Raw genomic sequence first — 15,427 nt, forward strand, 5'->3', positions numbered from 1 at the left:
GGAAATACCTACTGGGATTGGGAGTTTTTTTTAATCTCCTTTCCAGTGGGAGCACGGGCTTGTGAGCACAGTGTGAAGGGTGCAGTCAGGAAGCTGCTGCGACTGGTGCAATTCCTGAATGGTCATTCTGGACGACTGCCACCAGTGATACTGGGCTACATTTCGGAAGAGATATGTTCAATGCTTCCTACATGACAGTGGTTGTTTTGGCCCTAGGGCACACAATGTGTGTGTTTTATGTGGTAGTATCTACTAAATAAAGCTATCAAAATACAGTTTAAATAACACCGTATCTATTTTTAGTATTAAGGTTTACTTGCTACATGGGGAATGAGGCAGAACGTAGGTTCTTGGTTTATGAGCCAGAGCCAGGCATTTTGCAGATCATTCACTGTCTTTAGGCAAAACTGTACAGTTGCCACAAGGGAAAGTCATCTTAACCCCCTTGGAATTATTAAAATTATAAAGTGTTTCCTTCCTCCAAGAAGAGAAGGGGAAGTAAGTTACTGTTTGGAAACTAAATCATGGTACTAAATCACAGGACTATACGGGCGTTGTTTTGAAGCTTAAACGGTGTCCTCAACATTGCGTGGGGCTGATAACAAGAGGAAGGCAGTGAGCTGTGATACAAACTCGCAGCATGCTACAGGCTTGCCTGTCTGTTCCCGATAAGGAAGGGGGTGACTGCGATGCCACGTGCCAGTATCCATGGTGGCACGGCAAGTTCTGAGACTCCATCCTTAAGAAGTTTGCCAAAACAGCTTAAGGGTGGCCTGCACAAGGTTTGCTGTGACAGTCTCCTTTTTTCTGTAGGCGCTTTCTGTGACATGGTAACGGCTTTGCTGAAGCTTGCCCCCCACCCTCCCCAAAGAAAACAAAGACAAACCAAAAAAAAAAGGGCAAACAAAACAACCCTCTCAGCCTGAGGAAAATGTTGACTGTAAGTGATGTAAATGAAACAAAATCTGATTTAAAAGTGCAACTGAAAGTAGGCTGGTAATATGAATAACATCGTAACGGGCAGTGCTACAGAAATAGATGTGCTAGATAACAGAGACTTATTTAAAAACAAAAAAGACAACTTTGTCTCTATAGTTAAAATGGTTTTTAAACATGATTTCTACTTCTGAATTTGAACTTTCCAGTAGTATCTTACTAGTGTCCCTCTCCTCCTCATCATGTATGTTATTCTTCTGTCTGCTGCCACGCTTACTACTCACCTGTTCTACTTTTATTTCACATGACAACTGCAGTCATCAGTCCTCCTACAGGACTGTAGACACACTGTTTGCCTTTGCCAGGTTGAAGCCCTAACACTGACTCCAAGCCTGTTGCCTGTTTTCTAATCCACCAGTGTTTTGCCATCTGCATCTTTTTCAGAAGGGAAGATTGATTATAGTCTGCTGAGAAGACTGGATAGGGTAGCTGTCTCTTATTTACAATTTTATTGGTACATTTAGAGAATCGCAAGACATGAGATGGACTAATCCAATCTGTTTGGGGGGGATTAAGATTTGCTTGCTTCTGGTACTCCGAGTTTGAAGGACCAGTTCTCCTGTATTGCAGGAAACCCTTTTGCTGTTTGTCCCTGAGCTTGTGCCAGGGACCAGATCAGAGTTCTGGTCGCTGGGTTATTTCGGACAAGAGAACATATCTCGTTCCTGTGATCAGAGTTTTTCCTTTATTTATGCAACTCTCCTTATCGCATTCCTCACTCCCTTTCTGAAGCCAGACAAAGTGTCCTGTTGTTAGCATGGCTAAGAAATGATAATACAAGAGAAATCAGCTGGCTTCATGTTTGTGCTGCCGTGTGCTCTGGAACTGGGAGGAGCTCTTAAAGTTCTCAGCCCAAGAGGGAGGAAAGCACGAAGCGTGTCCTGCCATCAGGGTAGCTGTAGTAACCGTTGTGCTGGAAAGACAGAGATGTTCCTTTTAGCTGATTTTGTGTCGCTCTCCACTTCATCACCAGTTTGGAGCCTGCCACCCAACGCTGATGAATACTAAAGGCCGTTGTCCTCTGCTTTGTCTGTCTACAGCCCTCCTCATTGCAGGTCCTGTTGAAGGTGTCCGTAGTAGGTGCTGTTTACTGAAGGTGCTGCACTGTGCAGCGGAGTTGTCTGAGTAAAGTGGATGCAAGCAAGGCTTGTCCCGCAGCAGGCCTCGTGAGGAGGGGGAGGAAAGCCACACTGCCTTGCAGCCATGAGCTGTAGCCAAGGTTCAGAGGGTGCGCAGAGCAGCAAGACACGACACCTATCTTTTGGGTCAGAGAGAAGGTTGAGGAGGGAAGGAAAAGAGAGTGAGGGGACAAATAAGAGATGACAGTTGATGGCATAAGAGAAGAATCTCTAAGGTTGCAGAAAGTGATGGGAGAAGCCATCAGGGAGCGCATGGGAGGGACAAGCCATGAGTCCCACCTAAAGCTGGAGATGGGGAAAGGATGGGCACAGGGGCCATTCTGGCAGGCTTGAGATAGGTCTGCTGCTGTAACCAAACTCAGCAAGGGCATCTGCGTATACTTATACCAAGCATATATATGCTTATGAGTTCCCCTTTCCAAGCTTACCTTCGGGTCCAGCAGTGGTTTTGATTGGTTTATAGTGGCTTCATATCAACAGCTGATACAGAGGAAGCAGAAGCATCCAGTGACAGGCTGAAAGGGAGGAGGACACTGCCTCTGCGTTCAGATTCACCAGCTGCAAGTTGGTCCCCCTTGTAATGCTGAAACCTGTAGCAGAAGAACAGTGAGAGGCTACTAGAATGGGGAACACGTCAGGGAAGGCAAAACAAGTGCATGTATTTATTCCTCCCCATTTTTCTGAATATCGATGAAGATAGACCCTGCCTCTTGTGCTGGGGACCCACTGCTATGAAGCCCTTGCTGTAAAAGCTATGACCTTCTCATGTAGAACACGAGAAGAGATCCAGGCTTTTTGGAAAGTTTGCTTTCCTGTGAACCAGGTGGCGTTTTAAACAGAGGGTGTGGGCTGGAGTCAGAGAAATTGTCATTAGTAACCACTAAAGCGGCCTGCTGGTTGAGTACACAAAAGGGAGCTAAGCTGAGCTGGCTAAAGTGTCAACAGCGGAGCTCTTTGGTTGGTTGGTTTGCTTTTGGTTAGCATTCAAAGGAATACCTTCCTTTGAACTGTGTCCTTCCTTCCTTCCCGTTCCCTCCCAGCTCTGTCCCTGTGCCAAGGCTGCCATCGTTACCATGAAAAACATCTGATAGCAGGATCAAACACAGACCCTTTCCTTCATCCCAGGGACAGGGAGGCTTGGATTAACCACGGATTTCAGTCCCTTCCTCAACTGAAACTCCTCACTGACAAGGGGGAGGTGATGCTGCAGGCCCCCCTGATGCACACAGGTGTGCTGTTTAAACTCTCTTCTCCCATGTGCTTGTAGTCTCTGGGTGGTGTTAAACTCTACCTGTCACTTTGATGTTGCCCGTACCCTTGGCAATGTCATTTTCAATCACGCAGGTGTAGGTGGCATTAGCAGTAATGTTGTGCAGAAAGGAAATGACTTTCAGAGTGATGTTTTCAGCATTCGGCTCGTAGCTGGTGTTGGCAACGTGAGGTAGGTACTCCCCAGCATCGCTGTAGGCTGTCCAGCGCACAGCGGGCCGAGGGAACCAGCGTGGTGCTTCGCACTGCAACGTGTCCCCTCTGCTGCTGTTCTCCATGTGGACCTTGGGAGTGCTGAAGGCTTTGGGAGGGAAAAACGGGGAGAGAGTCAGAAAAAGGCAAGTGTCTAGGAACCGGGCATGAAACACCCAGCTGCATCTGCCAGTCTGTCCCAGGTATTTCTGAAGTACTTGCTGCTTAGCATTGCAGCACCACGTGTAGTCAAACCAAACACAGAGGCTCAGACAGAGGTCTGTACAGGTTGGGCTACAGGGGGATGACTACAGGGGCTCTAAAGACTCCTGGGAAAAGGCAGTTCAGTTTGACAAGATCTGCAGAGGTCATGGCACAGCTTTAGTGATCCTGCTTAACACTTAGGAGCTGGGTCCTGGGCTCACAAACTAAGCCTTTCCCAAGAGCTCCTGGACACCCGAGCTCCCAGAGGAGCCTGAGCTCAGGACTTGGCCAGCCTGAGACTGCCCGTGTCTGCCGCATGGCCTGGCTTCCCAGGGCAGGAACCACAGCTGGCACAGCTCCACTCGCCTCTGCTGAAGACTAGGGGCTGAAAGGAAGCACCTGCTATTCTCAGCAGGGAGAGGCATGCCAAAACTGGTTGCTGTTATATCAGAGGCTGGGGGAAGGGGAAGATGACTCACCCTCTCCACTGACTGAGAAGGGAGCCTGACCAACACCTACAGCTTCATGATGTGACTCTGACACTAAAGGGGGCTGCAGCCAAGGGAAGCTCCGTCTGCACCTGCTGAGGCTGAGGGCAGACTAAAGTGGGTCTTAAGCTGCAAGATTTACACCAACATCCCTGGATTAAACAAAACGTTCAAAGCCCATTGCAAACTCAGCTGTGTTTTAAAGCCAAGACCATCTCAAATAAAGCTTTGTTAGCCTCAGTCTTGGTATATTCACTGTATTTCCCACATGCACATACGTGAAGAGAAACAAGAGCTTTTTAGGAGAGCAGAGTTCACTGATTTCAATGGAAATAAAACCTAATGCAGCATTTCACATGTTCTGTCTAATGCCTTTTCTGTGTGGATTACTCTAAACATCGAATCAAGCAACACAAAAGCAGGCAGATTCACAAGGTTTCAAGGAGGGGTAGGAGACCAAATCCCCATGGGACTTAAGCATATCTCAGACATAAGCCAAAGCCCTCTGGCCTTGCTGTTACCTACTGTAGTCCCAAGCAGTTCTCCCATCCTTGCCGTTGCAAGATAAGGGGCCTGTGAGCCCAGCACCCTCTTTTTCACTGCTTGGGCAGGTTCACATAGCAACAAGGCGAAAACACATTTTCAATAAGAAACAGGAGACTGTGAAATGTCACTGGGCAGTGTTCCTGCGACATGAACTCTCACATTGCCTTTCTGTCCCCAGATGGGCTTCCCGTGAGTGACATGAGGAAGTGGCTGCATCTCCAAGACATCTGTCACAAGCTTCTGCATAGAAGCTGTTGCCCAACTCCTGGCGCTTTGGCTCTGCTGGGCCAAAGGAGGACCTGCAGAAAAGCAGCCTGTCTCATTCAAGAGCTCTGCTGGTTACTGCTGTCCTGCCATGACTGGCCTGAAGCACAGAGGACCCCCCCCCCCCCGCCCCGTTGCTGCTGGTATGGCTGGCCTCACCACAAAAGCTGTCACCCATCCTAAAACTGCATTTCCTTGACTTGGAGAGGTCTGACAGTTTTTTCCTCTCCCAATTTGAGCTGTTAGGCTCAAGGGATCAAGAAATGTGCTGGGACCTCAAGGATGCAGGCAAAAGGCAGCCAGAGAAACACTAAGACTACCTATCTGTGCAGGCTGATGTTATCCATATTGTATAGTTGGTGTAACTCAACACAATTTCATCAGAAAGTCCCAGAAGTGACAGAAACAGGTGAAACGCTGCTGAGTGGGAGCATGTTGCTTTGTGCCAGTGGCAAATGTGATGGCCAAGCCCAGAGGGTTCAGAGGAACTAAGCACCTGTAAGTGAAAATTTGTCTGTGTGTGTTTTGAGGTTGACTCATAACAAGGTGAACAATTAACCCTAGCAAATATATAATACCTCAGACAACTATGATATGGGCAGTTTGGTGCTTTGATAGTAATTTTTAAAAACTGAATACTTGAGAAAAACAGAAAAAAAATATTAAATAGGCTACAATTTTTACTATGCAGCACTTGTCCTGGCTGGAGATAGAGCTTAATTCTAGAGAGAAAAAAACTATCATTTTATCTAACAGTTGTGAAATCTGTATCTTTCTAAGATCATTTAGCTACTCCCATTCTTAGGGGCTCTTGGTAGTCAGTTAAGTAGCTGGTAGACTGCATGTGGTAAATAGAAGAAAAAAGACAACTGAGAGCATTAAAATAATATTATTTTCTGGAACAAGGATGTGGAAAGAGTGGGTAAGGCCATAAACCCCCCTGGAAAAGTAAAAAAAAAAAAAAACCCAACCCAGTCCAACTCAGGGATTCAGGGCGAGATGGTGGCTGCTGGAGGAGCGGGCACTGCTCACACAGCCTCTAGCATGGCTGTGACCGCAGGTAGGTGTGACCAAGACATGTTAGCCTGTGTTTTGCAGCAGGATGTTCTTTCTCATACACCTCACCTCCTGTCCTGTACCGCAGCACTGCCATGCCGCTCCCTCTGGCTGTGGTGACGGAGCACTGGTAGGTGCCGGCATCAGAGAGCTGCACGTCCCTCAGCTCCAGGGAAGCATTGCCGCTGATCACCTGGTCCGTGAACACAGACGTGCGGCCCTGGAATAACGCATCTTGCTCATCCAGGTGGTCCTTCCCACCTTTAAACTCATGAACCAGCCCAGCTACTCCTGCCTTGGCCCAGCGGATCGCTATGCGGCCCATCTGGATATCGGGCTCGAAAGTGCAGCCCAGGATGCCGCGCTGCCCGATGTTCCCTGGAGACGTCAGTGCCGTCACACTGATGGAGCGTTTTCCTGCAAAGAGAAAGCAAGGCGGTGTGAGAAAGGTGCGGTGGTGAGCATGGAAAAAGGCCAGATTGCTCTGGCTGGCATGCACCAACTCCAAGGCTGAACAGGCACCGGCACACTGCAAGGACACCAGTAGCAGCTACCAGTGCTGCTAGCAGAGATCAACTCCTACGGCTTATGTACTGAGATAAAGTACAGGAACATTTGTTTAGCAGGCAGCATGCTTCAAAAAGTAGCTCCTCTCATTTGTTTGAGAAGTATTCACTTGGTGTTCTGTTGCTTATATGTTTCAGGGATTTTTCTCTTTGCAGCTGGCAGAAGAGCATGATTTTTGTGTCTTTTCTTAGTCAGGACCTCCCTTTGTGCAATATAAATGTGATTGCAAGGCATAATACTGGTGGAGAAATAAGATGCTGCTCTTTCACCCTTACTGGAATCCAAACCATTTTCTTTCGTTTAAGAACAGTCAGCATTTCCCTTCCCTGGGGACACAGATTGCTTCTCAAGTCAAATCCTAACCAGCAAGTTTGAGAATTAGCTCCTTCCCGGAGCCAGGTCATCTTTCCCGTGTGGCCCTTCCCTAAGTGACCTCACTTGGCACGCCCCGAGGAGGCTACATTTTGGCCAACACCAAAGCAACACATTTTTATTGTCTCTGAGGGAGCAGGCGAATGTGCCCCATCCTGGCAGATACTGCCCAACTTTGCAACAAATACCATTGCCTTCTCCCCTTTGAGAGGAGCACAGTATGTTCAGGAATTGCTGTGTGTGTAGGTCTAGGTCTCCAAGTCCAAGGAAATTTCAGCTAACACAGCACTAGAACTTCAGCAGCACAGGCCATGCTACACTTACGGACCCTTTGCCTCAGCTGCTTCCCATGGAGTAATAGGTGGAGTTGAAGGTTTCAGTTGCTAACACCAGAGAACAAAAAACAAAAAAAACCCCAAGCGATCGAACAAACAACCAAAATAATTAATTTCTGCTATGAAAGCATAGGCCAGGAACTCACTTCCCAGGGCAAAACAGAGCTGCTCTGCAGCACTAGGGCTCACGCGTGCACAGCCGCTGCTGCAGCCTGGAACCAGCCGGCTGACGGGTTTCCACAGAAGTTAAGAGCCAGGACAGATTTCCTCACTCAGCTCTCAGTGCCAAGTGCTGATGTCTTCTAACCCACCCTGAGCGTGCTTGTGTATCTCTGCATTACTCAAAACCTACAAAAGCTCACAGTCTCCAAGAAAGCATAGCTGCTTGTTGCTTAATGCCGTGGGACAATACCTTGTTGAGAAAGACCAAAACTGAAGTCACCTATGCAGTCTTAATTCAGCCACCTGGTAGTACAAAAGATTTATAAAGTGAGCCTTCATTAAAGGGTTGTAGGTGGCACTTCTACACATGATCATGCATGAGCCCATGCACGAGATGGAGACACAGAGGTAGAGACAAGGCAGAAGTTCATTGCCCTACCAGTAACAGCAAGAAACCTGAGCAGTCACATACCTGAGACACCAAACCCAATGATCAGGGCAATCACTGCAGCCAGGATGATAATGACTGTAGTCATGCTATTTTGGGAAAAAAGAAAGGACAACATTACTGCACAACCCACCTTCTTCACATCCTACGCCTATGGTGCACATCTGCAGAGCCGCCGGCAGGAAGGAGGCCGAGGTGAGTAAGCCACAGACCTAGAGTAAGGTGGACCAGAGAAGCACGTGATCACAGTAGCGATGAATATTCAGGTGAGCACTTGTCATCGAAGGTGGGGGACCATGTGGCAGGAGGAGAGGAGACACAGGCTTTGCCTTTGGGAGGAGGCAGCAGTGGAGGGTGCTCCTGTCTGCATCCCCTGGTGCTTAAGCAAGCTGGGCAGTCCCTGCTGGCACTTGTGAGGGACTAGTTGCCCAGGGAGGTAAGCAGAGCACTGAGACAGGCCCCTGACCCCAGGAGCCACCCAGTACAAGCCAGTGAGTGGGCAGGAGGCGGCTGGAAACAAGGCCAGGTTTGTGAAGTGGTCAGATTTGGGATGCTCCATGCATAGATGGATAAGGGGCTCTTGAATGAGAGACTGAGGAGGAGAGGACCACTTGCCAAGACACACAGGAAGAGCAGCCCTGGCAGAGGAGATGACTGGCAGCATGGCATGGAGCAGCACAGCTCAAGTCTTACCGAGAGCAACTCAGGCACAGCCCTGGCTTGGACAGACCCATAAGCATGGCTGGGTGCAGGCTCTCACTGCAGCTGGTGGAGCTGTCACACATCATCCTGGGCACATTTTCACACGGACTAGGGGGTTGTGGCAGTGACCAGAGCAAGCCCTGAAACAGCTCTCCACAAAAACCCACAGGTACATCCTGGGGTGTGCAGCTCACATGCTCATGCCCAACAGTCTCACAGGCGTGCTGGGCTTGGCCTTGCTCAGGATTGTCAGAGGAGAAGCCTGGAGAGATGCAGGAGGTCCTCACAGGGGACTCTACCCCATTCCCAAGCCCGGCAGGGTGCTGGCATCAGGAGTGGCCACTCCACAACAGCATCCAGGGCTGCCAGCCCCAGGCTTGTTTCACCCCATTGTACACAGAAACTCTTGAGCTGCTGCTTCCCATCTTGTCCCCAGGCAGGACAGGCTGCGAGATGTCATGGCCCTCTCACCCACACAAAAACAGCTGCTCCGCTTCAGCAGCATTTGCCGGCTTGCAGCACACTCTTTCCCAACATATCGGGCAGCCTCCTGCACGTGACCCCACTGGTGTCCGTACAACTGCAAACTCCTCCCACTGTTAATGTGTGCCTGCACCAGTTAATTGCATAATCATGTCTCAATCACTGCACTTGCCGCGATTACAGGGCTGATACAGAGCTCTATGGAGTTGCATCATGCAAAGAAGCCCCTCCTGCAGGGAGTAGCATGGAAGGGAGAAAGGGAAGATAGGTTGAAAAAGGGATGGAGAGAAGGGGAGATGTTGCAGAAGGCTCGCTTGCCCTCCCACTGTCTCCCATCCTCAACCTTAAAGCCAGTGGAAATTTTTCTGAGGAAGCCCTGTCTGCGCATGCCAGCATGCTCAGGAGAAGGGATCAGAACTGTGTGTTTCACCAGGAGTATGCAATGAGTCCGTATAAAAGCTCATACAAGTCCATATATATGTTCACACCCATACCAAACCCTCCCTGCCTAAATGCCCTCAGAGCTGGGAGGTGTCATATGTTTGGCCTCCTCTCTGTTCTCACCAGCTTTCACTCATGACCAGGGTGGACAGCAGTTCTCCACCTGCCCTATCCTGGTGCCCTGCAGTTGCAGTCACAGCTGACCCTATCGGGGAGGAAAGCGGTGGATGTCCCCAGCCACGGGCACTGGGCAGCTGGGGATCCATGACCAGCCACTGCCTCCCCTGGGGGCCTGCAGGATGGGGACTTGGTTGGCTCATGTAGATCCTGCAGCATGACAGCTCCCAGCAAAGACTTGTCATGTCCCATGGGGCTCAACCCTGAGTCTCCTGGGGCTTGTCCAGGCTCACCGTGAGACTACCCTGTGCTTTCCTAGTCTAGGGCAGATATGAAGCCCCTTGTGTACGCTGAATAACATCTGCCTCCTTGAGGAGCTCCACCAATTTCTACTGAGCTGATACCAGGGCGAGATAGTTGCTATAAACTTAGCCAAGGTTGCCATGACCAGGCTCAGCTGTCAAGCCTGGGAAGCACAGAGCAAACAGCAGCCACACTGTGCAGTCACACAGCAGCTAGGACTCACCTTCAACCCTCTAGACTAAAATGATCCTTCTCAAGAGTGGGCAGGGAAGAAGTTGCTGGATGCTGCCTGTGGGTTACAGGGGATTTCATTGGTCAGTGCTGGAGGGGGTATGGCAAGGGGCAAGCAGCCAGGACGTCCTCCTGTGCAGTCCCTGAACGCTGCAGGTGCCATCACACTTGCCTCTGGTCCTTGAAAGGACGCTCTGGCCTGAACATCACCTCTGCCCTAGCACTCTGCTGGGTGAAACAGTCCTCAGCTCGCTCACAGGCAAACACAAGCCAGCACCAATGCTTTTGTCCCCTGCTAGTGCCACCTGCCTCGTAGCTGCAAAGCCTTGCTAGCTTTGCATTCTAAGAGGTGCTTTCCCACCCCTGGTTCAAGGCAGCAGCAGGGTTGACAGAAAAAGCTGCCTCATTTGTTACAGGGGGGATGGCAATTTTGGGTACGGTGATGCCACTGCCCACTTCAGCACCCCTTGCCAGGGGAAATCAGGCCCTTTGGAGCTTCCTCTGCAGAAACTGCAAGATCCAAGAATCACAAGGGCTTAAAAACAGTTGCCTGTGAGTTCCCTCGTGTGTATTGAGTAGATCTGGAGCGCAGGCCGAGCAAGAGGAAGATGGCAACCCAGCCACATGCTGAACGTAGCTGTGTTTCGCAACAGTCTCGTCCAGCAGTTCAAGTGAAAAGCAACGTTCTGTGCATCGGCACCCCTCATACTTTCAGCGTTTCAGAGGCATGGGAACAGACTGATGCAGGTGGCTGGGGCTGCGCAAGTCAGAACCCTGACACCACCCTTGGCTCCCGGTGCCGCTTCAGCAGCCTGTGGGATGCCGCTCCGTTCATTCTATCTTCTTTTCCATGGTCCTGTTCCTGATCACCCAAACAGAATTTGGCATGAAATTCACTCATTCCCCACCGGAATGCTGCCGAGCACAGCCCAGGGACAGAGAGAGGCTCACAGCCCTGCTGTGACAGGCAGCAGAGGCTTAACCCTCCCGATCTCTAACTCTGCTCAGAGTAAGCTTTCCCTTGGAAATGGGCTTAGAGGTGTGAGGATCAAAAAAACCTGGAAGATTAAGAGACTGAAGGTCCCTTGCCTTCCTCCTTATATCAAAGCTTACCATGGAAGAGATAGCACGGCAGGGGTAACCGAAGAGGAAGGGATTTCCATTCCAATGAGGAGCTAACGATTGCAGAGCTCAACTTTTCTCAGCACTTGTTTTATTTTTTTGGGGGGTGTGTTTTTTTTCTTTTTAATTTAGCTTTGTTTTTTCCTGAAATCAATAGAAACCTCCCACTGCTCCTCTGAAGCTTCCTGAAAAATTCACTCCTCTCTCTGGGCTATTTCTGCATTTCAAGATTAGCCTGAAGAGGCCAATGTCCTTTAATAAGCCCGCTGCTTCTGGTAACCTGCTGCTGTCTGGCTGCATGCAGCCGCCCGGGGCAGGCAGAGGCGCTGGCAGAGCTGGAGGATGGTTCTCAGAGCAGCAAGGGGTAGGCGTGCATTTTTTCACACCCATCAGTTATTGCATTTCCCTGACAAAAGACAGCTAGGCTGCCTCTTGAGAATAACAGAGCTTGTTATTACATGCATTCCAGATTCATGAGAATACGATGCCCAGTGAATATTTATACTATGTTACATTATGTCTACTAGTGTTCTCACTTTTGCCAGTGCAGATAATCTTTAGTTCTTCCTTGATGCTCCATGTGAGAAAGCTGGAGCATGGCTCACGCATGAGAGGCATCTTCTGTTCATATGTGGACTGTCCTCCCCACTGCTGTTCAGCTCAGGTGGGACAGACACTCGTAACAGCTGAAACCTTTTTGACAGAATAAATGCAAGCAGGGATGTCTCACACACCTTGCTGGAGCCTCTGCCTCCATCCAGCCTGGAAAAGCCCACACCTGGGAGGTAGAGACACAGATTGTTGGTGGCTCTGTTCAAACAGTCAGGTCTAGATGCCAGTTCATCAGAGGCTGAAGCAAGTTTGTCACTTCACCCATCTAGTGGGGGTTATTTTCAACTAATCAGGGCGTAAAGATACGAGGTAGATATGTTTATGGTCTTCCCCACAATACTTCTGACTGTAGCTCATCAGGACTTGGTCAATAGCTCCAAAGGAAACAGGCTCATTGAAACAAGAGGCACAAACCAGCTTACACGTCTTCCCAGCTCTTACTCCTGACCCACACAGCAAGGAAATTTGTGTTGGACAGCTTCTGCCTTTCTCCCCACAGCATGCTGATGTGATGGAAACATAAGCGACTGTCTGACGGCCTGCAGGAGGAACCAGGAGCCTTCCTCAAGCCACTGATACCTCAAGCTACAACAGCAGGAACACACAGCCTTTCTCGAGCCATTGATAGCCCTACCTACCACAGCATTCAAACCTGAGGTAGCATATTCTAGCCATGAACAGTTTCTAAGACATGCATCTCCATCCTGGCTGCAGTCGATGACCTGCACATGGGTGTCTGACAGCTACATGGCCTTACTGATTGCATAAAAGAAGCTGTATCAGTGTTTAAGTAGCTCGGGTGAGAGCAGTATAGAGGCAAGCTGCAAAGAACTGCTGTCTTGAAAGCTCCTGGCAGCAGGGTGATACAGCTGAGGAGTCTGGAAAATGCAATTCCCTCCCTTCCCTCTCCCCAAGCAGACGCAGATAATACCATACCTCCAGAAAATGACCTGGCCTTGAGATGCCATGGTCACGGCACCTACGAAGACAAGCCAAACACCAGGTGCCCGAAGGTCCCACACGGTTCAGCACAGCCCCTGTCCTTCACATGATACATTCTCCCGGGCTGTCCTGCTTAAATAACTGAACTCGGCTAAGGAGTGGTGAGCCCAAGCAGTGAACTCCCAGGAATGAGGAAGCAGGGAGCATCTCAGCTCCCCCCACCAGGGCAGTCAAAAGCAGGGAGGTCTGGTTAGTCACTGGGGCAATGGGAGAGACCTTCTACATCATCTGTCAAAGAAACATGTCCTGATTTACAGCAAAAAATAACACAGCTCATGGTTTGGTAGCCCGCTAATCCTGGGGTCAGCTTACCCATCACTGGTGGGTTGCGTTATATCCAGGACTAGCTCAAGTCTCCTTGCTAAAATTTCCAATCATGCTGTTGGCACTGGGCAGAGAGGTCCCACCTGCGGGCCCCCTTCCTGGCCCCATTCGTGGTGTGCATTTTCCTCTGCCTCTCTGTTCTGTGCTAAGAGGCTCTCCAGGCTCAGCAGTGCTGTCAGAGCCACACAGATTCGGCAGCGGCCTCTTTTCTGACTGCTGTTTTCTTCCACTGAACTCCTCCGGATCAAACTACTTCTCCTCCCTGAGGTCAGCTCCTGCTACACTCAGATCTGCCATCACAGTGGACATCAGAGCATGTAAAGGAGAGAAACTGGCACAGACCCTGCAAGACTTTCCCTCCGTGCTTGGTCTCACTCAAGGCTGGGGGCAGGATGAGGAGCTCTTGGACATAAGAATTTGAGAAGGGCAGAGAGATTGTGAAAGAGCAGAAAAAGGAAGGCAGCTTGCACCACTGTGTTCAGTTTCCTGAAGGGGAATCTGTGTATCCTGTCATCTATGTCTGGACTGTGTTCCAGGGAAGATGGGAAAAGGGGAATTTTGGACAGTCCATAGCCATCTCCAGCAAGTTTGGAAGGTTAGTGTGAGCGAACAGCTTTCTCATGCAGAGCTGAGGACGCCCAAAGGAACTGGGAACAGTCCAGCACCTAATAAAAACCAAAATACTTTCTCTGCAACAACCAGAGGTTATAATCAAGACCAGGTAATACTGGCCAGTGACGACCAAACTAGCTGTAGAGGCTGAGTAGGGTTCAGGAGGGCTTACGGTGCCCTGAAGGGCACAGTAGTCTTCTAACTGTGCACGTGCGAGATTTCAGAAGTGTGCACTTAGTCTTTTGGACTACAGTTCAACCCCAAAAGAGTCTGTTCACCTCTACAAGGGATGAACATAGCCAGATGTGGTGCTTGACACATAACAGACTTTTCTAGACAGCAGAGAGGGGGCTGGAAGGGGCCGTGGCTCTTTCACAGGCACCAAAGTCAGCAAACGGTATTCCAAGGCATTTAGCACCCAGGACTCACCACTTCCAGCCTCCTCATGCCAGGATGAAGTTACATGTCACAACTTGTGTTGAACGTCCTCCCACGTCCCACCATCTTGCACTGATGAGAGCACTGATCTAAACCTTCACTAAGCCTAGTCACCTGTTAGGAAACAAAGTAAAATTAGAAAGCAAATGGTTTCCTGCCGGGTTAGGGAGTTGAACTGGCTCCCCATGTGGTCAGAGGAGAGTCACACCCAGTGATGCTTCTCGTGGGGCAGGACCGCACGGCCTTCGGCAAGGACAGAGGAGATGGGGTGGGACCATCTGCTGTCAGGAGTGACTAGGTGTTGTGTTTACTCAGCCATTCGTGCACTACTTCAATGTGAGTGTTTGACTACGAAGCTAATTGCTCTTCAGGTAGAGGAGCTACCTGAATGCCCTGTGCAAGGTCTATGGCAGAAGTGTGAACAGGACCTACTGCTAACGCGCCAATCTTGGCTCTTACTGAAAGCACATCCTTCATCCTCTGGCCTCTGAATGAAACTGAGGAGTGGAAATCTTTGACCTGAGAATCACTGTCGCTCTTAGGTTGTTGCAATGGTTTAAACTTTCAAAGGAGACTTTATATGGTTTTCACTTCCCCTCTGCTTTAGCATGGAATGGCCCTTTTTAACCTGAAAAAAAAGAATTCTGATTTATTTTGTAGTATTCTGCTGATTACTCAACCTCTTGTAATTTAGCAGAGCCTTACTAGAAGCTAAGAAAAGCTCTAGGCCATAGTGGCCTGGTGGGAAATGCACATTGAGAAATATCCTGTTAACCCTGATGACACCTGACTTAAGGCTCTCTTGGGTGCAGCGCACAAACGACATGTCCCCTTTCAGCACCAGCTAACTTTGGGTCATAGCTGCAGCACACCTCACTGCACAGTCAATGATCAGGTCATTTCCACATTGGAAAAACAGGTCTGTGGCACAGGCAGCTGCAGTACAACCAGGGCAAGTCCCATTCAACAGAGCAACACCAGATTAATTTCTGAGCAGCTCTC

General features: G+C 49.6%; 1 protein-coding gene across 1 annotated transcript; it reads right to left on the bottom strand.

The window, feature by feature from the left end:
- Positions 1-1,843: 1,843 nt before the first annotated feature.
- On the bottom strand, positions 1,844-13,017 carry VTCN1 (V-set domain containing T cell activation inhibitor 1). Its single transcript, XM_009952772.2, has 6 exons — positions 12,986-13,017; positions 8,063-8,127; positions 6,224-6,571; positions 3,427-3,705; positions 2,691-2,725; positions 1,844-1,909 (listed from the first exon to the last, which is right to left on the bottom strand). Exons 1-6 carry the CDS (start codon positions 13,015-13,017, stop codon positions 1,844-1,846), a joined length of 825 nt encoding a protein of 274 aa, XP_009951074.2.
- Between the last annotated feature and the right edge of the window lie 2,410 nt (positions 13,018-15,427).

Source organism: Leptosomus discolor, chromosome 1 (genome assembly GCF_034619465.1).
Source record: "Leptosomus discolor isolate bLepDis1 chromosome 1, bLepDis1.hap2, whole genome shotgun sequence".
In the NCBI taxonomy this organism is placed as follows: domain Eukaryota; kingdom Metazoa; phylum Chordata; class Aves; order Leptosomiformes; family Leptosomidae; genus Leptosomus; species Leptosomus discolor.